The sequence below is a fragment of the Mobula birostris genome, chromosome 1 (assembly GCF_030028105.1).
Source record: "Mobula birostris isolate sMobBir1 chromosome 1, sMobBir1.hap1, whole genome shotgun sequence".
In the NCBI taxonomy this organism is placed as follows: Eukaryota; Metazoa; Chordata; class Chondrichthyes; order Myliobatiformes; family Myliobatidae; genus Mobula; species Mobula birostris.
The window spans coordinates 251,213,500-251,236,369 of NC_092370.1; the positions used below are offsets into that span (position 1 = coordinate 251,213,500).

The 22,870-nt window shown below is 41.2% G+C and overlaps 1 protein-coding gene across 1 annotated transcript in view; it reads right to left on the reverse strand.

Annotated features, from left to right (window-relative positions):
* Nucleotides 1-22,870, reverse strand: part of LOC140194116 (protein unc-79 homolog) — a 338,541-nt gene that overhangs the window by 133,947 nt on the left and 181,724 nt on the right. The window contains exons 31-33 of the mRNA XM_072251578.1: nucleotides 20,090-20,192; nucleotides 13,834-13,974; nucleotides 12,879-12,917 (exon numbers count right to left, since the gene is read on the reverse strand). Coding sequence (XP_072107679.1) covers nucleotides 12,879-12,917; nucleotides 13,834-13,974; nucleotides 20,090-20,192 — 283 coding nt within the window. The remainder of the gene's footprint in view (nucleotides 1-12,878; nucleotides 12,918-13,833; nucleotides 13,975-20,089; nucleotides 20,193-22,870) is intronic.

A 22,870-nucleotide genomic window follows, 5' to 3' on the forward strand; every position in this document is an offset into this window, starting at 1 on the left:
GTCTGACTTGGCCACGCTGATCTTCATGTAGCTGGATGTCCATGCTGTGGAACTTTGGGGGACATCCCAGTCGTTCCATGATTTGCCACAGACCTTCCCTGCTCACAGTGTCGAATGCTTTCGTAAGGTCGACAAACGTCACGTACAATCCCTTGTTCTGTTCCCTACATTTCTCTTGGAGCTGCCTGAGAACAGATACCATGTTGGTGGTGCTCCTGCTGGCTCTGAAGCCACACTGGCTCTCTGGGAGGTGTTCTTCTGCAATGATGGGCACCAATCTGTTCAGGAGTACTCTTGTGAGGATTTTTCCTGGCATAGAGAGCAGAGTTATCTGCCGGTAGTTGGAGTAGTCGGACTTTTCCCCCTTGTTCTTATACAGGGCGATGATGACTGCATCATGGAGGTCCTGTGGTAGTTCACCTTGCTCCCAGCTGCAGACAAAGAACTCATGGAGTTTGGTGTATAACGCTGGGCCCCCATGCTTCCAAATCTCAGGTAGGATTCCATCAACTCCTGCTGCCTTGCCACTTTTCAGCTGCTCTATGGCCTTGACTCTCTCTTCTAGGGTTGGAATCTTGTCCAGTTCTGGATTCTCTGGCTGTTGTGGGAATGCGATGAATTGCTGAGTCTTGGACCATACGGTTGGCGCTGAAGAGAGTCTGGAAATGTTCTGACCACTGGTTCAGGATGGACGCATTGTCTGTGAAGAGCGCCTGACCGTCTGCACCGTGCAAGGACCGTCTGGACCTGGTGCGAAGGGCCGTACACCGCTCTCAGGGCTTCATAAAACCCTCTGTAGTCACCGGTGTCTGCGCAAAGCTGAGTTCTCTTTGCGAGGTTGGTCCACCACACGTTCTGAATCTCTTGAAACTTGTGCTGGAGGTTGCTGTGTACAAGGCAGAAGGCTGCTTTCTTACCAGGACAAGACGGCTGAGCAAGGTGCGCCTGGTGGGCAGATCTCTTCTTCGACAGCAATTCTTGGATCTTCTGGTTGTTTTTATCAAACCATTCCTTGTTCTTCTTTGTGGAAAACCCTAGGACTTCTTCAGAGGTTTGCAGGATGGTGGTTTTTAGGTGTTCCCAAAACACTTCTGGAGAGGAGTCTGTAGGGAAACTGGGATACTGAAGCCTCTTCTGAAGATTCGGTCTTATGGACCGATTAACCTACTAACCAGTACATCTTTGGACTATGGGAGGAAACCAGAACACCCGGAGGAAACCCACATGCATACAGGAAAAACATACAAACTTTATTACAAAGGATCCTTGCCATAGAGGGAGTACAAAGAAGGTTTACCAGATTGATTCCTGGGGTGGCAGGACTTTCATATGATGAAAGACTGGATCAACTAGGCTTATATTCGTTGGATTTTAGAAGATTGAGGGGGGATCTTATTGAAACGTATAAAATCCTAAAGGGATTGGACAGGCTAGATGCAGGAAGATTGTTCCCGATGTTGGGGAAGTCCAGAACGAGAGGTCACAGTTTGCGGATAAAGGGGAAGCCTTTTAGGACCGAGATTAGGAAAAACTTCACACAAAGAGTGGTGAATCTGTGGAATTCTCTGCCACAGGAAACAGTTGAGGCCAGTTCATTGGCTATATTTAAGAGGGAGTTAGATATGGCCCTTGTGGCTAAAGGGATCAGGAGGTATGGAGGGAAGGCTGGTACAGGGTTCTGAGTTGGATGATCAGCCATGATCATACTGAACGGCGGTGCAGGCTCGAAGGGCCGAATGGCCTACTCCTGCACCTATTTTCTATGCTTCTATGACAATGGAATTGAACTCTGAACTCCATGCCACAAGCTGTAATAGCAGCATGGAAATATCAGTCACCCAGTCATCCTGGGCCCCTACACTAGTTACGTAGCTGATGAAAGCAGCACATTAGATATAGCAGCACAGTATAGCTGACGAACTGAAAACCAAAGATCACAATCTGACTGCTCTCTTAGCTCTTAGAGAGATACAGAGGTTGCTTAAGATACAAAATAAATAGAGGAAATTAAAACAGCTACATGAAGTATTACAGCTTCAAGATTGAAAACTTTATAAGCAATAGAAGCAATTCAAAGTTAATGGGCGGTGACTTTAATTTATGTTTGAATCCCATGTTGGGCAGATCCATAGGTAGTCCGGCTTTACCGAATAAGTCGGCTACTATTATTAACTCTTTTATGTTGGATTCTGGGATTTCAGAAATTTGGAGATTTCTACATCCAAATGATAAGGAATTCTCCTTTTTTTCACATGTTCATCGTTCTTTTTCCCGAACTGATTATTTCTTGATTGACTCTCATTTGATTCCATATGTAGTTGATTGTAATTATGACATTATTGCTATTTCGGATCTTGCTCCAATGAAACTTTCCATCAAGTTAATGGATACCTCTTGTACTAGCAGACAATGGCGATTTAACTCTATTTTGCTTCAAGATCTGGACTTTGTCAAATTTATAAAGGAGCAGATTGACTTCTTCTTTTCAACTAATACTACGGAAGAAGTTTCCAATGGAACTGTTTGGGACGCCTTTAAAGCTTATATCCATGGTCAGACTATTTCCTATTCGGCTGGTTTGAAAAGACGTGTTAACAATGAAATACTTCTGTTGGTTGATAAAATTAAAGAAGTCGATAAAAAATATGCTATTTCTCCCAGTAAGGAGCTGTACAAACACAGAGTTGAACTCCAATTGGAACATAGCTTATTATTAACATCCTCGATCGAAAATCAATTAATGAGAACTAGAACAACAGGAATTCTGCAGATGCTGGAAATTCAAGCAACACACATCAAAGTTGCTGGTGAACGCAGCAGGCCAGGCAGCATCTGTAGGAAGAGGTGCAGTCGACGTTTCAGGCCGAGATAAATCGGGTAAATTACTGGCTAACCATTTGAAATTTGATTCGGTTAAACGTCAAATTACTAAGATTCGCAAACAGGATGATACTTTCACAGTTGATCATGCTGGGATAAACCAAACCTTTCAAGAATTTTATACCTCTTTATATCACTCTGATTTTCCTCATGATTCTAATTTCACGCATGATTTTTTAAGTAAATTGAGTTTTCCGAAACTATCACCCGAAGATTGCTTATCATTAGAAACTTCCATTTCAGAGGAAGAAATAATAACTGCAATCTCATCATTGAATTCCAGTAAAGCACCCAGTCCGGATGGGTTTACAGTGGAATTTCTTAAATTTTTTTCCTCCATTCTTTCTTCTAAGTTGTCTAGAATATTCAAGGAAGCAATCAGTTTAGGTAAATTACCACAATCGTTTTATGAAGCCTCTATTTCCTTAATTCTTAAAAAGAATAAAGATCCTACTGATTGTGCATCATACAGACCGATATCTCTTCTGAATGTAGACTCTAAAATTTTTTCAAAAATTCTAGCAACTAGGTTGGAGAAGGTGTTAACTCAAATTATGTCCATGGATCAAACCGGATTTATTAAAAATCGCTATTCATCCTTTAATATTAGGAGGTTAATGAATATTGTTTATACCCCCTCACTTACTACCCCGGAATGTATTATCTCATTAGATGCTGAGAAAGCCTTTGACAGAGTTGAATGGCCTTATTTATTTAATGTTCTTGAGAAATTTAATTTTAATTTGACATTTATATCTTGGATTAAATTGTTATATTACTCCCCGGTAGCCTCGGTTTGTACAAATAATTATAGATCTTTTTTTCGACTTTTTCGTGGTACTAGGCAAGGTTGCCCTCTTAGTCCTTTACTATTCAATATTGCTCTTGAACCTTTAGCAATTGCTATTCGTGACTCGCCAAATATTGTTGGTATTACCCATGGAAACGAAATACATAAATTATCATTATATGCAGATGATTTGTTGTTATATATTTCTAACCCGGAGAAGTCAATTCCTGCTATCCTAGGTCTGTTGGCTCAATTTAGTAACTTCTCTGGTTACAAATTGAATCTTAATAAGAGTGAATTATTCCCTTTAAATAAGCATGTACCTATTTATGGACGTTTACCATTTAAATTGGTTACCGATTCATTTATATATTTAGGGATAACAATTACAAAAAAAATAAAGATTTATTTAAAGCTAATTTTTTACCTTTAATTGATCAGATTAAACTTTTATTTACCAAATGGTCGCCAATCTCTTTGTCTTTGATTGGTCGGATTAATGCTATTAAGATGATCATTTTGCCCAAATTTTTGTATATATTCCAATCGGTTCCAACTTTTATCCCAAAATCTTTTTTTGATAACGTAGATTCAAAAATTTCCTCATATATTTGGCAGAATAAAAATCCTAGGTTAGGTAAAAGGTATTTACAAAAATCTAAAAAGGAGGGGGGGCTCGCCTTCCCGAATTTTAGATTCTATTATTGGGCAATTAATATTCGATATTTAAAATTTTGGTTACGAGATTTGGATGTATCTTTAAACCCTCATTGGGTAAATCTTGAATCCAATTCATTACAAGGGTTTTCCTTGGGTTCGATTTTAGGAACTTTACTTCCTTTTACTTCTTTTAAATCGTATAAACAAATGAACAACCCAATAGTTAAGCATACTTTACGTATATGGTTTCAATTCCGAAGATTTTTTGGGTTTAATCAATTTATTCTAGCAAGTCCCATTATATCAAATTTTCTTTTTCAACCTTCCACGATGGATCAAGCTTATTTTGATTGGAAAACCAAAGGTATAATATCTTTTCGCGATTTATTTTTGGATAATTGTTTTATGTCTTTTGATCAACTCTCTAATAAATATAACTTACCCAGATCTCACTTTTTTAGATATCTACAGATTAGAAACTTTTTAATTACTGTCTCCCCTAATTTTCCACACCCATATCCAATGGACACTTTGGAAAAAATCTTAGATTTAAATCTCTCTCAGAAAATTGTAGTAGCAATTATATATAATATAATTATGAATTTATGTCCTGATGCTTCTAATAAAATTAAAGCTGACTGGGAAAGAGAACTTGAGATTAATATACCAACTGAAAAATGGGAAAAAATTCTTCAGTTGGTGAATTCATCCTCTGTATGTGCTAAGCATAGGTTGATACAGTTTAAAGTAGTGCACAGGACTCATATGTCCAAAGATAAACTATCTCGTTATTACTCTTATATTAATCCAATATGTGACAGATGTCATTTCAAGATAGCTTCTTTAACCCACATGTTTTGGTCATGTCCCTTGTTGGAGAAATATTGGAAAGATATTTTTGATATTATTTCAACGGTCCTAAATATAGACTTACAACCTCATCCAATTACTGCTATCTTTGGACTACCAATGATAGACTTAAATAATTTAACCTCTTCATCACGAAGGATGATTGCATTTCTTACTTTAATGGCTAGAAGGTCCATTTTGTTGAATTGGAAAGAGATTAACCCTCCTAATGGATTTCATTGGTTTTCACAAACTATGGTGTGTTTGAATTTGGAGAAAATTAGAAGTGCGGTTTATGACCCTTCCATTAAGTTTGAAAAAACTTGGAGGCCATTCATTCAGCATTTTCATTTGATGTAATTTGATCATTTCCAAACTTGTTTTATCTCTCTGCACTGTTGTTGGAGGGGAATGGAGTCATCGACACTAAGGTTCTCTTCTTTTCCATTTTTAAGTTGTTAGCTTTGCCCAAGTCTTTTAGTTTAGTTGATTAACTTTGTTTTTCTTTGGGGATGGGGTTTGCTTTTTTTTTGTTTTGTTTTTTTCTTTTTCATGATTTTTTTTCCAGTTTTTTTTTGCTTTGTATTATCCGTTGTTAGTTCTACATGACTGGGAGTTTTGTTAATTTACACTATTTGGTTTTGCAATTACTTTTTTTAAGTGTAACAATATATCTCCTACTATTTGTATTATTGCTGTTTTGTTTCTTTATTTTGAAATTAATAAAAAGATTGAAGAAGAAGAAGCAATTCAAAGTTCAAAGAAAATCTATTATCAAAACACATATGTCACTATATACAGTTCATGTTCTTGCGGACATTCATAATAAATACAAGAAACACAACAGAGTCAATGAAAGACTGCACCCAACAGGATAGACAAACAGTCTGCAAAATATAACAAACTGAGCAAATACAAAAAACAAAAAAAGAAATAATAATAATAACCACCTGGTTATAATATTACAGGATAAATAAGCAAGAACAACTTACTTAATAGATACAGCCATTCCAAATACACATAAAACAGAGAAGTCAGTAAAACACCAGAAATATTCTGAATTAGAAGAGGAAATTGAAAGTCAATATTGAATTAGTGATTTAATTTGTTCTTTTTTGACACAGATCAACAGAAAAGACTCTTCTGTGCCAAAGTGAAAGCTAATTTCTACTGTTACGAACCGATAGATTTCGTTTGCTGTGGACTGTCGCTTGAGGTGCCTGAGTGAGGTGGGACTATGACGTCAGTCACAGTCTGAAGGAATTTGCTTCAGATTTTACATAGACAGAGAGAGAGAGAGAGACCTTCAGTCGTAGTAGAGAGAGAAAGGAGACTAGCTGTCGGGATTATGATGGTTTGGAACTCTTTTAAGCCCAAAAGATTGGGTTAAACATTGGCATACAGTGCACAACGAATGGTGACTGTCATTTGTATAGTACATAGGAGTGGATTTTGGGGATATCTTGTGGGACCACTTGTGTAGCCCTTGCCTGGGTATGTTGTGTGGTAACCACTGGAAGATGATATTCCTGTGACAGGTCACTGTTGGTGATAATTCGTCTGTGGATTTGGAACGTCACAACGGACAAGATCTACGGCGACTGTTATCACATTTTACCTGATGTGGAACTTGTGGAATACTTCATACTTACCTTCCCTCTCCATTACAACATGGAATACAAATATCTCTCTCCCGTCATTTATTTCGTGGATTACTGAACTTTCCTACTTTACCATCTCAAGACTCTAAGCCTTGTTCCCCCAAACTCAATAGTTTGGGAGCTATATTTACACACATACATACACATAACACTGTTAACTTTTGTTTATCTTGGTTGAGTTACTATATTATAAGTAAATACTAATAAAGATAGTGGTCTTAACATTAAAACCTGACTCAGTGTGAAATCTGTTGCTGCTGGTTTGTTTCTAAAACGTTACATTCCGTAACAATACAGATTGGTCTAAATTTATTGCAATTATTAAACACAAAATAATTACTAACCCCTTCAAGTCAGTATTTAGTAGATGCACCTTTGGCAGCAATTACAACCTTGAGTCTGTGTGGATAAGTCTCTATCAGCTTTGTACATCTGGACACTGCAATTTTTCCCCATTCTTCTTTACAAAACTGCTCAAGATCTGTCAGATTGCATGGGGATCGTGAGTGAACAGCCCTTTTCAAGTCCAGCCACAAATTCTCATTTGGATTGAGGTTTGGAGTCTGATTTGGCCACTCTAGGAAATTAACTTTGTTGTTTTTAAGCCATTCCTGTGTAGCTTTGGCTTTATGCTTGGGATCATTGTCTTACTGGAAGACAAATCTTCATCCACATCATACACATCATAATTCTTTTGCAGCGTGCATCAGGTTTTCCTCCAGGATTTCCCTGCATTTTGCTGCATTCACTTTACCCTCTACCTTCACAAGCCTTCCAGGGCCTGCTGCAGTGAACCATCCCCACAGAATGATGTAGACACCACCATGCTTCACAGTAGGGATGGTGTGTTTTTGATAATGTGTGGTGTTTGCCTTATGCCAAACATAGCCTTTAGTTTGATGGCCAAAAAGCTCAATTTTGCTTTCATCAGACCATAAAACCTGTTCCAGCTAACTTCAGGGTCTCCCACATGCCTTCTGGCAAACTCTATTGATATTTCTTGTGAGTTTTTTTTTCAACAGTGGCTTTCTCTTTTCCACTCTCCCATAAAGCTGTGACTGGGGAAGCACCTGGGCAACAGTTGTTGTATGCACAATCTCTCCCACCTCAGCCACTGAAACTTCTAACTCCTCCAGAGCTGTCATAGGCCTCTTCCTGGCCTCCCTCACTAGTCCCCTTCTTCCACTGTTACTAAGTTTTTTAGGACAGACTGTACTAGTCAGATTTACAGCCATGTCACACTCTTTCCATTTCTTGACTTCACTGTACTCTAAGGGATATTCAGTATTTTGGAAATTTTCTCGTACCAATCTCCTGACTTCTGCTTTTCAATAACCTTTCCACGGAGTTGTTTGGAGTGTTCTTTTGTTTTCATGGTGTAGTTTTCGCCAGGATACTGACTCACCAGCAGTTGGACCTTCCAGATACAGGTGTATTTTTATTGCAATCGATTGAAACACCTTCACTGCACACAGCTCTCCAAAACAGATCTCTATTTAACTTATTATGTGACTTCTAAAGCCAATTTTCTGTGCCAGTGATGATTTGGTGTAAAAACATAGAAAACCTACAGCACAATACAGGCCCTTCAGCCCACAAAGTTGTGCCGAACATGTCCCTACCTTAGAAATTACTAGGCTTACCTATAGCCCTCTATTTTTCTAAGCTCCATGTTCCTATCTAAAAGTCTCTTAAAAGACCCTATCGGATCCGCCTCCACCACCATTGCCGGCAGCCCATTCCACACACTCATCACTCTCTAAGTAAAAAACTTACCCCTGACATCTCCTCTGTACCTACTCCCAAGCACCTTAAATCTGTGTCTTCTTGTGGCAACCATTTCAGCCCTGGGAAAAATCCACACGATTAATGCCTCTCATCATCTTACACACCTCTAACAGGTCACCTCTCATCCTCCATCACTCCAAGGAGAAAAGGCCGAGTTCACTCAACCCATTCTCATACGGCATGCTCCCCAATGCAGGCAACATCTTTGTAAATCTGCTCTGCACCCTTTCTATAGCTTCCACATCCTTCCTGTAGTGAGGCAACCAGAACTTAGCACAGTACTGCAAGTAGGGTCTGACTAGGGTCTGATATAGCTGCAACATTACCTCTTGGCTCCTAAATTCAATTCTACGATTAATGAAGGCCAATACATCGTATGCCTTCTTAACCACAGAGTCAACCTGCACAGTTGCTTTGAACGTCCTATGGACTCAGACCCCAAGATCCCTCTGATCCTCCACACTGCCAAGAGTCTTACCATTAATACTATATTCTGCCATCATATTTGACCTACCAAAATAAACCACTTCACACTTATCTCGGTTGAACTCCATCTGCCACTTCTCAGCCCAGTTTTGCATCCTATCAACGTCCCGCTGTAACCTCTGACAGCCCTCCACACTATCCACAACACCTCCTACCTTTGTGTCATCAGCAAACTTACTAACTCATCCCTCCACTTCCTCATCCAGGTCATTTATAAAAATCACAAAGAGTAAGGGTCCCAGAACAGATCCCTGAGGCACACCACTGGTCACTGACCTCCATGCAGATTATGTCCTGTCTACAACCACTCTTTGCCTTCTGTGGGCAAGCCAGTTCTGGATCCACAAAGCAATGTCCCCTTGGATCCCATGCCTCCTTACTTTCTCAATAAGCCTTGCATGGGCTACTTTATCAAATGCCTTGCTGAAATCCATATACACAAGTTCCACTGCTCTTCCTTCATCAATGTGTTTCATCACATCCTCAAAAAATTCAGTCAGGCTCATAAGGCATGACCTGCCTTTGACAAAGCCACGCTGACTATTCCTAATCATATTATACCTCTCCAAATATTCATAAATCCTGCCTCTCATGATTTTCTCCATCAACTTACCAACCACTGAGGTAAGACTCACCAGTCTATAATTTCCTGAGCTATCTGTACTCCCTTTCTTGAACAAAGGAACAACATCCGCAACCCTCCAATCCTCTGGAACCTCTCCCGTCCCCATTGATGATGCAAAGATCATCGCCAAAGGCTCAGCAATCTCCTCCTTCACCTCCCACAGTAGCCTGAGGTACATTTCATCCGGTCCCAGTGACTTATCCAACTTGATGCTTTCCAAAAGCTCCAACATATCCTCTTTCTTAATATCTACATGCTCAAGCTTTTCAGTCTGCTGCAAGTCATCACTACAATCACCAAGATCCTTTTCCATAGTGAATACTGAAGTAAAGTATTCATTAAGTACCTCTGCTATTTCCTCTGGTTCCATACACACTTTCCCACTATCACACTTGATAGGTCTTATTCTTTCACGTCTTATCCTCTTGCTCTTCACATACTTGTGGAATGCCTTGGGGTTTTCCTTAATCCTGCCCGCCAAGGTCTTCTCATGGCCCCTTCTGGCTCTCCTAATTTCCTTCTTAAGCTCCTTCCTGTTAGCCTTATTATCTTAAGGGGGGGGGGATATATGGGAGGCAGGGTTTGAGGGTTGGCACAATACTGTGGGCCAAAGGGCCTGTACTATGCTGTACTATTCTATGTTCTATCTCTAACATTACCTAGCTCTCTGAACCTTTTCTTTTCTTCTTGACTAGATTTATTACAGCCTTTGTACACCATGGTTCCTGCACCCTACCGTAACTCCCCTGTCTCATTGGAACATACCTATGCAGAACTCCACACAAATATCCCCTGAATATTTGCCACATTTCTTCCGTACATTTCCCTAAGAACATCTGTTTCCATTTTAAGCTTCCAATTTCCTGCCTGATAGCCTCATAATTCTCATTACTCCAATTAAACACTTTTCTAACTTGTCTGTTCCTATTTCTCTCCAATGCTATTGTAAAGGAAATAGAATTATGACCACTATCTCCAAAATGCTCTCCCACTGAGAGATCTGACACCTGACCAGGTTCATTTCCCAATACCAAATCAAGTACAGCCTCTCCTCTTGTAGGCTTATCTACATATTGTGTCAAGAAACCTTCCTGAACACAAACTCCACCCCATCTAAAGCCCTTGCTCTAGGGAGAGGCCAATCGATATTTGGGAAATTAAAATCTCCCATCACGACAACTCTGCGATTATTACACCTTTCCAGGATCTGTTTCCCTATTTGCTCCTTGATATCCCCGTTACTACTGAGCGGCCTATAAAAATCACCCAGTAAAGTTATTCACCCCTTCCTGTCCCTAACCTCCACCCACAGAGACTCCGTAGACAATCCCTCCATGGCGTCCACCTTTTCTGCAGCCGTGACACTATCTCTGATCAACAGTGCCATGCCCCCACCTCTTTTGTCTCCCTCCCTGTCCTTTCTGAAACATCTAAAACCCGGCACTTGAAGTAACCATTCCTGTCCCTGAGCCATCCAAGTCTCCTTAATGGCCACCACATCATATCTCCAAGTACTGATCCATGCTCTAAGCTCTTTGGCTTTGCTCACAACATTCCTTGCATTAAAATAGACGCATCTCAAACCTTCTCTATCACCTGCCTATCCTTATTCTCGCACCGCCTACAAGCTTTTTTTCTATTTGTGAGTCAACCTCCTCTTCCCCAGTCTCTTCAGTACGGTTCCCACCCCCAACAATTCTAGTTTAAACTCACCCCGGTAGCCTTAGCAAACCTCCCCGCCAGGCTATTGGTCCCCCTGGGATTCAAGTGCAACCCGTCCTTTTTGTACAGGTCACACCTGCCCCAGAAGAGGTCCCAATGATCCAAAAATCTGAATCCCTGCCCCTGCTCCAATTCCTCAGCCACGCATTTATCCTCCACCTCATTCTATTCCTATTCTCACTGTCGCGTGACACAGGCAGTAATCCCGAGATTACTACGTTTGTGGTCCTGCTTCTCAACTTCCTTCCTAACTCCCTGTACCCTTTTTATCAGGACCTCTTCCCTTTTCCTACCTATGTCATTGGTACCAATATGTACCACGACCTCTGGCTGTTCTCCTTCCCACTGCAGGATATCTTGGACACGATCTGAAACATCCTGGACCCTGGCACCTGGGAGGCAAACTACATTCCGAGTTTCTTTCCTGTATCCACAGAATCGCCTGACTGACGCCCTAACTATAGAGTCCCCTATCACTACTGCCTTCCTCTTCCTTTCCCTACCCTTTGAGCCACAGGGCCAGACTCTGTGCCAGAGGCACAGCTACTGTCGCTTCCCCCAGGTAGGTTCCCACCCCCCACCCCGCAACAGTACTCAAACAGGAGTACTTATTGTCGAGGGGTACAGCCACAGGGGTACTCTCTAATACCTGGCTCTTCCCCTCCCCCCTCCTGACTCTGACCCACTTGTCTGTCTCCCGTGGCCCCGGTGTGACCACCTGCCTATAACTCATTTCTATCACCTCCTCGCTCTCCCTGACCAGGCAAAGGTCATCGAGCTGCATCTCCAGTTCCCTAACTCGGTCTCTTAGGAGCTGAAGCTCGACACACCTGGTGCAGATATGGCAGTCCGGGAGGCTGGGAGACTCCCAAGACCTCCCACATCTGACACCGAGCACAGAGAATTGGCCTCACACTCATACTTCCTCCTTTTGGCAAATAACACCGGTAAACCTACCTCGCCTCATCCCGTTACCGCCTAAGCCCGTTGAGCAAAAGCCCTATCACTCTGCTGCCTCTCACTCCGCTGCCCACTCTGAACGCTACCCGCTGGATATGGTGGGCTTCTTTTTAAACCTTTCGCGCTGTACTGGCGCCTGCGCAGTCTTGCCTCTCTTTTACCCCAAGTGGTAAAAACTGCCCTGGCTCCAAAAATCAGCTGTTCACTCACAGCCTTTTTGCTCCGAATTGTGTGTCATGTTAAGGGCAATGAAAACTTATGCAATCAATTATTTTGTATTTTATGTTCGTAATTAATTTAGATCATTTAAAGTCAAATGAAATCCACTGTGATTCAATGTTTTAAAAAAATTAAACATAAAAACTTCCAAGTGGGGTGAATACTTTTCATAGACACTGTAAATAAATAAGTAATAAATATCAAGGACATGAGATGAAGAGCAAATTCTTGTAAATACCTTTCTGCTTGGCCAGAAAAAAGACTGCTGGATGCTAGTCTGAAATGGAAAAAATGATAAGTTACTTAATGACTGATTATTAATTTAACTGAGTCATTAATGTTGTTTGTCTAGAAGACATGAATTCAGATAAAATGCTGGAGAAGAGCAACAGTGTTGGTTTGCTAAAATTTCACCAATGCAGCTAACATTGAATGTATTTTAAATGAGATGGGTAATGAAGATGTCCTAATGATAGTAGATCACATTTGAAGACAGAATATCATATTAATGGGAAGACTCCTGGCAGTGTGGAGGATCTGAGAGTTCTTGGGGTGCATGTAGGGCACTCAAAGCTGCTGCGCAGATAGACAGTGTTCTTGAAGACATGGTGTGTTGGCATTCATCAACCGTGGGATTGAGTTCAAGAGCCGTGAGGTAATGTTACAGCTATATAAGACCTTGGTCAGACCCCACTTGGAGTACAGGAAGGATTGGGATACTATAGAGAGAGCGCAGAGAAGATTTACAAGGATGTTGCCTGGATTGGAAGGCGTACCTTATGAGAATAGGTTGAGTGAACTTGGTCTTTTCTCCTTGGAGCGACGGAGGATGAGAGGTGACCTAATAGAGGTGTATAAGATGATGAGGGGCATTGATTGTGTGGATAGTCAGAGGCTTTTTCCCTGGGCTGAAATGGCTAACACAAGGAGGTGTGGTTTTAAGGTGCTTAGAAATAGGTACTGAGGGGATGTCAGGGGTAAGTTTTTCACACAGATAGTGGTGGGTACGTGGAATGCACTGCCAGCAGCAGGGGTGGAAGTGGATACAATAGGGTCTTTAGAAAAATAGAAGGCTATGCGCTAGAGAAATTCTAGGCAGTTTCTGGAGTAGGTTACATGGTTGGCACAACATTGTGGGCTGAAGGGCCTGTAACGTGCTGTAAATGTCTATGTTCTATGTATGTTTTTATTACCTTCCTACGGACTGCAGTATATCTAGCAGTAAAGGGGCTGCTAAGTCTGGACTCAAGTGCGTGAACGTCGAAAGAACTACAATAGCCAGTCCCAATGTTTCTTCATCATATTCTTCAAGAATAGCTCCACAGTCAAGGCATCTGTGCAAAAGAATGAAGTATTAAAATAGTTCATGCACTGAAGCACAGGCATCAGAATCAGGTTTAATATCACTAGCATATGTTGTGAAATTTGTTTTGCGGTAGCAGTACACTGCCATACATAATTAAAAAAAGAAACTATAGGTTACAATAAGAAATATATATTAAAAATTGAAGTAAGTCGTGCAAAAAGAGAGCAAGTAGAACACTGAGGTAGTGTACTCGGGTTCTTTAGCCAGAGGGTGGTGAATCTGTGGAATTTGTTGCCACAGGTGACTGTTGAGGCCAAGTCATTGGGTATATTTAAGGCAGAGGTTTACAGATTCTTGATTAGTCAGGGCATGAAGGGATACGGGGAGCAGGCAGGAGATTCGAGCTGAGAGACAAAATGTATCAGCCATGATGAAATGGCAGAACAGACTCAATGGGCCAAATGGCCTCATTCTTCTCCAATATCTTATGGTCTTATTGCCCATTCAGAAATCCGATGGCAGCAGAAGAGAAGCTGTTCCTAAAAAGTTGAGTGTGCATTTTGGATTTACAATCTCATTGCTTGTAAATTCAAATGAAAGTCTATCAAACTGATAAAGCTGGAATTCAAATGATTGAATTTATTCACCGTCCCCACATGGCAAACATCAAGATTAGACCCCACCAGCATACAACACAGTTGTGATGCTGCTGCACAGCTCTAGTCAGCCGGTTTCAAACTCTACCTCCAATACTGTCCGCGCTGGGTTTGCAGAAAGCTAGGCACCTTGTAACTGTAGGCACTCCAATTTCTGTTCACATCCTAAAGACATGCAGGATGATATATTAATTGGCCACTATACATTGCTTCTGATATATATTAGTGCTGGAATCTGGCAGGAGTTGAGAGAACATAGAGAGAATAAACTGGGGTTAACATCAGAATTGGAATCAGAATCAGGTCTAATATCACAGGCGTATGTTATGAAATTTGCCGTCGACGTTTCGGGCTGAGACCCTCGTCACGAAGGGTCTCGGCCCGAAACACCAACTGTACCTCTTCCTAGAGATGCTGCCTGGCCTGCTGCGTTCACCAGCATTTTTTATGTGTGTTGCTTCAAATTCCAGCATCTGCAGATTTCCGCATGTTATGAAATTTGTTGTTTTGCAGCAGCAGTACAATGCAATACACTATAAAAAACAATAAATTACAATAACAAATATATATTTAAGAAGTATATTAAATAAGTAGTGCAAAAAGAAAACAAAAAAAGTGAGGCAGTGGCAACCCTTTGCATGCTGCTGATGGGAATCGTCAAATGGATGCTATTTACAGCTTGGGGCGCCAGAGTTCAGAGTTCAGTTCTAGTGTCCTCTGTAAGGAGTTTGTACATCCTCCCCCTGGAAAGTGTCACTTTTCCCCACTACCTCTGGTTTCCTCCCACAGTCCGAAAATGTACCAGGTAAGCTAACTGGTTATCGTAAACTGTCCCGTGATTAGGTTAGGGTTAAATCAGGATTGTTGTGGGCCGTTGTACAGTGTGGCTCGAAGGGCCAGAAGTATCACTAAATAAACAAATAAAACATTCCACGCTGTATTGCTAAATAAACTAATAAAATATTCCACGCTGTATTGTTAAATAAACTAATAAAATATTCCCATTTAGCACTACTACATCTGAATGTAAATGGATGCCTGGTGGTCAACATCAATCTGGCAGTCTTATGGGGTGAGTAATTATGAAAACTGCCAAATATTTATATCTATTTCAAAATACTGGAATAGTTTGATTCTGTCATTATGAGGAAAATCTCTGTGTTCCGTGTTTTTTTATCCCCAGCACCATAATAAGAAATGGGCTCCCCAGGGGAACAATGCAATTTTACTCCTTTGCTCCTGGACTTGTTCAGATACTCTACAAGTTTGAAATGTGTTCACTGGCACAAAACTGGGACATTTGTTCATGCCATCAATGTTCATGCCACTGGCCACACATTTTAATTCCACGTCCCATTCCCATTCTGACATGTCTATCCACGGCCTCCTCTACTGTCAAGATGAAGCCACACTCAGGTTGGAGGAACAACACCTTATATTCCGTCTGGGTAGCCTCCAACCTGATGGCATGAACATTGACTTCTCTAACTTACGTTAATGCCCCATCTCCCCTTCATACCCCATCCGTTATTTATTATTATTATATTTTTTTCCAGTTTTGGTTTATCCAGATATCCTCCCCCTCCTGTCTTCTCCTATCATTTTGGATCTCCCCCTCCCCCTCCCACTTCCAAATTTCTTACTAGCTCTTCCTTCAGTTAGTCCTGACGAAGGGTCTCAGCCTGAAGCATCGACTGTATCTCTTCCTAGAGATGCTGCCTGGCCTGCTGCGTTCACCAGCAACTTTGGTGTGTGAAGCCATGGTGTTACCTGTTTGTGGCCGCCCAAAGTGAGGGGATGAAGCCATTGCGCTCTGCCGGGGCACACAGCCTCAAGATTTGGGGGAGTAGATTTGGGACAGAGATGAGGAGGAACTGCTTTTCCCAGCGAGTGGTGAATCTGTGGAATTCTCTGCCCAATGAAGCAGTGGAGGCTACCTCAGTAAATATATTTAAGACAAAGTAGGATAGACTTTTGCATAGTAGGGGAATTAAGGATTATGGGGAAAAGGCAGGTAGGTGGAGATGAGTCCATGGTCAGATCAGCCATGATCTTATTGAATAGCAGGGCAGGGTCAATAGGCCAGATGGCCTACTCCTGCTCCTGCTCCTATTTTTTACATTCTTATGGCATCCAGAACAAAGCTGGTGCTGTAATCACAGGGTTTGGCTCAGAGGAAGACAACATCTGTTAACTGCAGGTTTCTTTTTGCTGAACTCAGTGGACTCAAGACCTCATACCGCTGGAGGAGAGGCGTTCAAGCCAGTGCATTCCACTGGGGGCCTGGTGCAGATGTGACCGACAGACGATTTTAAATTACTGAAGGGTCTGGGCTACATACATATATAGCTGTGTGGCTGTGTTTTCACTAATATTCTATATGTGTTTGTCTATGCGAGGACTGAGCCTCCAGTCACTTGGTGGGCATCGGGGCCAGTCTCAGTGGACTGGCGGGGTGGGGGGGGGTAGGGTCTGGTCCAATATACATGTATATTCCGCACCGTTGTGTTTTACTGAATTTCTCTATTGGTTTATTGTCTTGTATGTGCCTCAAGTCACAGTGTCGTGTGGGGAGGAAAGGAGTCGTCGGAGCCAGTGTTCCACCAGGGGATGGTGTGAGGCATCCAGTCTGGAGGCTCTGCTGCCCCCCAGGGTATGGTTGGCAGGAGACAGGCTCCATTGTATTCGACTCAGGATTGATGGGGCGAGTTTCCGGGACTCTCTTATTCCTTGACTGTGATAGTATTTTTTTGTGCTTGCTGTCATGTGTTACACTTTGACCCTGCAGTAACACTGTCTCATTTGGTTGTATTCATGAGTATTCATGTATGGTCAACTGACAACTAAACTTGAATTGAATTGAAACAACCTCTCCACATCCACCTTATCTAGATCTTTCAATACAGGTCCACAATCCCTTATCCAAAATCCTTGGGGCCAGTTGCATTTCGGAATTCACAATTTTTCGGATTTCAGACCGCCCCCCCCGCCAATACCAAAAAACACGTATGCTCAAGTCCCTTATTTAACCTGTCTCAATGCAGTGGACTTTAGGACCCGGCGGCGCACCAAACCTACGCACATCCTCCCGTATACTTCAAATCATCTCTAGATTACTTATAATACCTAATACAATGTAAATGCTATGTAAATAGTTGTTATACTGTATTGCTTACGAATAATGACAAGAAAAAATTTTATTTCTAACAAAAACATTCAATAAAACATAAAAATATACAGCTTCAAACGAACCGAATCAAACACATGGTAAATGATTTATTGGAATACGGTAAATCTAGAACGTCACCGTCACTATAAAACTTCAGTAACTTGTCTGTTTATTTAAATCATATTCAGTGGTAGTTCCGACACTATTTTCTTCAGTAAGACGCCGCACAGACACACCACAATCAAGCTTCTGCAATAACTCCACTTTCTGCGTTATTGATGACAGATGCTTCCTTCTCTTTTTCTTATTGTTACCAATAGGAGAATCTGCAGCTCTTTTTGACATTTTCACAGTGAAATTAAACACAAAGTCAACAGTGAACACAAAATATCAGCGAACAGCAAATACATGTGTAACCAGTAGGAGCGCTGAGCCACAACTGACGTCTGGCGGCCTCTGCTAGTGCTGCCACGTCACACCTGAGTGACGTCAGCTGTTGGCGAAAAAAGCTTCGGTTGTCAGAGCGTTTTGGATTTCAGAATTTCGGATACAGGAATGTGCACCTGTATTCGATAGTGTTCTCAGTAATAGTGATCAGAGAGGCACAAAGACGATCTGTATTTACTGACAGTAACCTTTATTGTCTCAACTAAAAAGCACATGGGTCCTCTCCACATCCACTCTATCAAGGCCTTTCACCATTCAATACATTTCAATTAGGTCACATCTCATTCTTCCAGATTCCAGTGAATACAGGCCCAGATCCATCAAACGCTCTTCATATGACAAGCCGTTCAATCTTGGAATCACTTTCATGAACCCCCTTTGAACCCTGTCCTGTGTCAGCACATCCTTTCTAGATAAGGGGCCCAAAACTGCTCACAAAAGTCCAAGTGAGGCCTCACCCGTGCTTTATAAAGCCTCAACATTATAGAAACATAGAAAACCTACAGCACAATACAATTTGACCTACAAAGCTGTGCTGAACATGTCCTTACCTGAAAAATAACCTAGCGTTACCCATAGCCCTCTATTTTTCTAAGCTCCATGTACCTATCCAGGAGTCTCTTAAAAGACCCTATCATATCCGCCTCCACCAACATTATATCCTTGTGCATTGCATTTTCCTGCCTCACTACGGACTCAACATGCAAATTAACCTTTAGGGAATCCTGCCCAAAGGCTCCCAAGTCCCTTTCACCTCAGATTTTTAATTTTTTTCTCCATTTACAAAATAGTCTATCTTTTTATTTCTTCTACCAACACAGGGGACTGTCTTGTCTCCCTTTCTCTTCACCATTTACACCTCGGACTTCAACTACTGCACAGAGTCTTGTCATGTTCAGAAGTTTTCGGATGACTCTGCCACAGTTGGATGCATCAGTAAGGAAGATGAGGCTGAGTACAGGGCTACGGTAGGAAACTTTGTTACATGGTGTGAGCAGAATTATCTGCAGCTTAATGTGAAAAAGACTAAGGAGCTGGTGGTAGACCTGAGGAGAGCTAAGGTACCGGTGACCCCTGTTTCCATCCAGGGGGCCAATGTGGACATGGTGGAGGATTACAAATACCTGGGGATACGAATTGACAATAAACTGGACTGGTCAAAGAACACTGAGGCTGTCTACAAGAAGGGTCAGAGCCGTCTCTATTTCCTGAGGAGACTGAGGTCCTTTAACATCTGCTGGACGATGCTGAGGATGTTCTACGAGTCTGTGGTGGCCAGTGCTATCATGTTTGCTGTTGTGTGCTGGGGCAGCAGGCTAAGGGTAGCAGACACCAACAGAATCAACAAACTCATTCGTAAGGCCAGTGATTAACTGTTCACTCTTTTCCATAGATGCTGCCTGACCTGCTGAGTTCTTCCTGAGTGTTGTGTGCGTGTTTTGGATTTTCAGTATCTACACTTTTTGGTGTTTGCAACTAAACCTCTTGACCATGTCTGCAATCTTTTATGCATTGAGTTGCTGCCACATGATTAGCTGAGTGGATATTTGCAATAATGAGGAGTACAGTGTACCTAATTAAGTCACCACTGAGTTTTTTTGAAAAATTATTTAACTCAAAAGCCTATATTGCAGGTTTATATTAATGTATAAAACTTAATGGCTTTAGAGAAGCATTTATACAAGGTAAAAAAATGCATCCAAGGTAAAGAAATGTCTTCAATAACTCTGTTTATATGAATAGAAGTTCTAAATGCACTTTGGAATAAAACATTAACTGTTCCCTTTTGCTTTTGAATCAGTGTTAAATATTACAAGGGAAAGCTGGCAAAACGAGTGAAATGCACATGACTATCATATTGATATATTTACCTGTCGGACATTAGGGTAGGTTGATCATCTGTAAACTCTTCAGGTGCAGGAACAAACATGCTGACAATGCTCTGTGCTGATAGCAAACTCGACTTCGTAGCACCTACGAAAATACACGTTTGTAATTGACCATTGGAAAATTTGCACATAAGAATAGTGAGATATATAAAAATGTTTGAAAATATTTATTGCACTTAGTTTTCATAGATATTCAAATAACCCAGAGAATGGTGGACTTCTACAAATCACTTACTCAATCCATAAAAAAATGTCTTATTCAACAACAAGGAATATTCAGTAACAAATTAAATAATTAAAGGTTAAGGGCAATCTTACACTACAATAAAAGCATTGAAATGATTTTGTGTCCATACCTGCTGGTAACATTTGACCATTGCTGTGCTGGTGGAAAGGGGTGTGAGTAGGGATGGAAGTTTGGATTAGATGTAGATTTCCAACCAGAAATCAAACACTTTGTTTCACAACAGGATTTAAGGAGTATTATCATTTAAGGAGTAAATATAATTTAGCTCTGTTGTAAAGCTGACAAGTAAGGGAACATGAAGGAAATTATTTCTCTGCAAATAAAGCACACAGTTTCATTTTGGGGCTCAAAATCTTTCTATACTTAATGTCAGATCCAAATGATGAGATGTACTGTATATTTCATTTGGTAGTGAATAATCATTGCTGATGAATAAGATATCTTTTATGGATTGAATATAAAATTATTTTTTTAAGAGCAGAAGTGATGTAATTGGAAGCCCACCACTCTGTGGGTTAGTTGAATGGGTTTACCTGAGGAAGCAACCACAACTGGAAGTGTGTACATTATGAGCACAGTACTCAAGCCCCATTTTATAAATTCCTTAAATGTCTGCCAAAGTAAACATCCAAAAGTGGCAAAAAATGTTTCCAAAACTTCAGATCAAAGTAGTTCCTCAATTTATACCCATCAAGTGAAAGCTATTTCTACTGCTCCTAAGGCAACAACTTAAAATGTGTGAAATGTATTAATTACCAGGCAGGATAGTTAAATGTGCACAAGGAGTTGTTTTGTCTTCTGACCCTGAATGCAACATACATAATTCCTACATCCCAACACAAGCTCATGTCTGGCAGATGACAAACCCTGTGCAGGGCTGCCAGATTTACCAAGGCCAGTGAACAAGAAGAACCCATAAAAATGGTAATTATTCATTGTTTATTAAACTCATTTAGTTCATCTGCTATCTCCCTGCCCCCTGTTATTATTTCTCCACCTCATTTTTTAGCGGTCCTATATCCACTCTCATCTCTCTTTTATTTTTTACATACTTCAAAAAGCTTTCACTATCCACGTAGATATTGTTTACTAACTAGCTTGCTTGCTTTCACATTTCATCTTATCCCTCCTAATGATTCTTTTACTTGCTTTCTGTAGGTTTTTAAAAGCTTTCTAATGCTGTATCTTCCCTCTAATATTTGCTTTGTTGTATACCCTCTGTTTTACTTTTACTTCTCTCGTCAGCAATTTGCCATTTGAGTATTTCTTCATTTTTGGAATGCATCTATCCTGCACCTTCCTCATTTTTTCCTGCAAACTCACGCCAATGCTGCTCTGCTGTCATCCCTGCCAGCATCTCCTTCCCATTTACTTTGGCCAGCTCCTCTCTCATACCAATGTAATTTCCTTTACTCCACTGAAACACTGCTCTGTCAGGCTTTACTTTCTCCCTATCTCATTTCAAGTTGAACTCAGTCATAATGTGATCACTGACTCCTTAAGGGTTCCTTTACCTTAAGCTCCCTAATTGTAGTGTATATGGATTTTAGCAAGGCATTTGAGTAGTATATATGGATTTTAGCAAGGCATTTGAGTAGTGTAAGTGGATTTTAGCAAGGCATTTGATGAGGAACCCCATGCAAGGCTTACTGAGAAAGTAAAGAGGCATGGGATCCAAGGGGACATTGTTTTGTGGATCCAGAACTGGCTTGCCCACAGAAGGCAAAGAGTGGTTGTAGATGGGTCTTATTCTGCATAGAAGCAGGTGACCGGTGGTGTGCAGCAAAGATCTGTTCTGGAACTCCCCACTATTTATGATTTTTATAAGTGACCTGGATGAAGAAGTGGAGGGATGGGTCAGTAAATTTGCTGATGACACAAAGGTTGGAGGTGTTGTGGATAGTGTGGAGGGCTGTCAGAGGTTACAGCGGGACATTGATAGGATGCAAAACTGGGCTGAGAAGTGCAAGATGGTTTAATCCAGATAAGTGGGAGGTAGTTCATTTTGGTAGATCAAATATGATGGCAGAATATAGCATTAATGGTAAGACTATTGGCAGTGTGGAGGATCAGAGGGATCTTGGGGTCCGAGTCCATAGGACACTCAAAGCTGCTGCGCAGCTTGACCCTGTGGTTAAGTAGGTATATGGTGGTAGGTCATGACGAAGGGTCTCAGCCTGAAACGTCGACTGCACCTCTTCCTACAGATGCTGCCTGGCCTGCTGCGTTCACCAGCAACTTTGATGTGTGTTGCTTGAATTTCCAGCATCTGCAGAATTCCTGTTGTTTAGGTATATGGTGGATTGGCTTTCATTGGGGTTGAGTTTAAGAGCCGAGAGGTAATGTTACAGCTTCATAGGACCCTAGTCAGACCCCACTTGGAGTACTGTGCTCAGTTCTGGTCACCTCACTACAGGAAGGATGTGGAAACCATAGAAAGGGTGCAGAGAAGATTTACAAGGATGTTGCCTGAATTGGGGAGCATGACTTATGAGAATAGGTTGAGTAAACTCGGC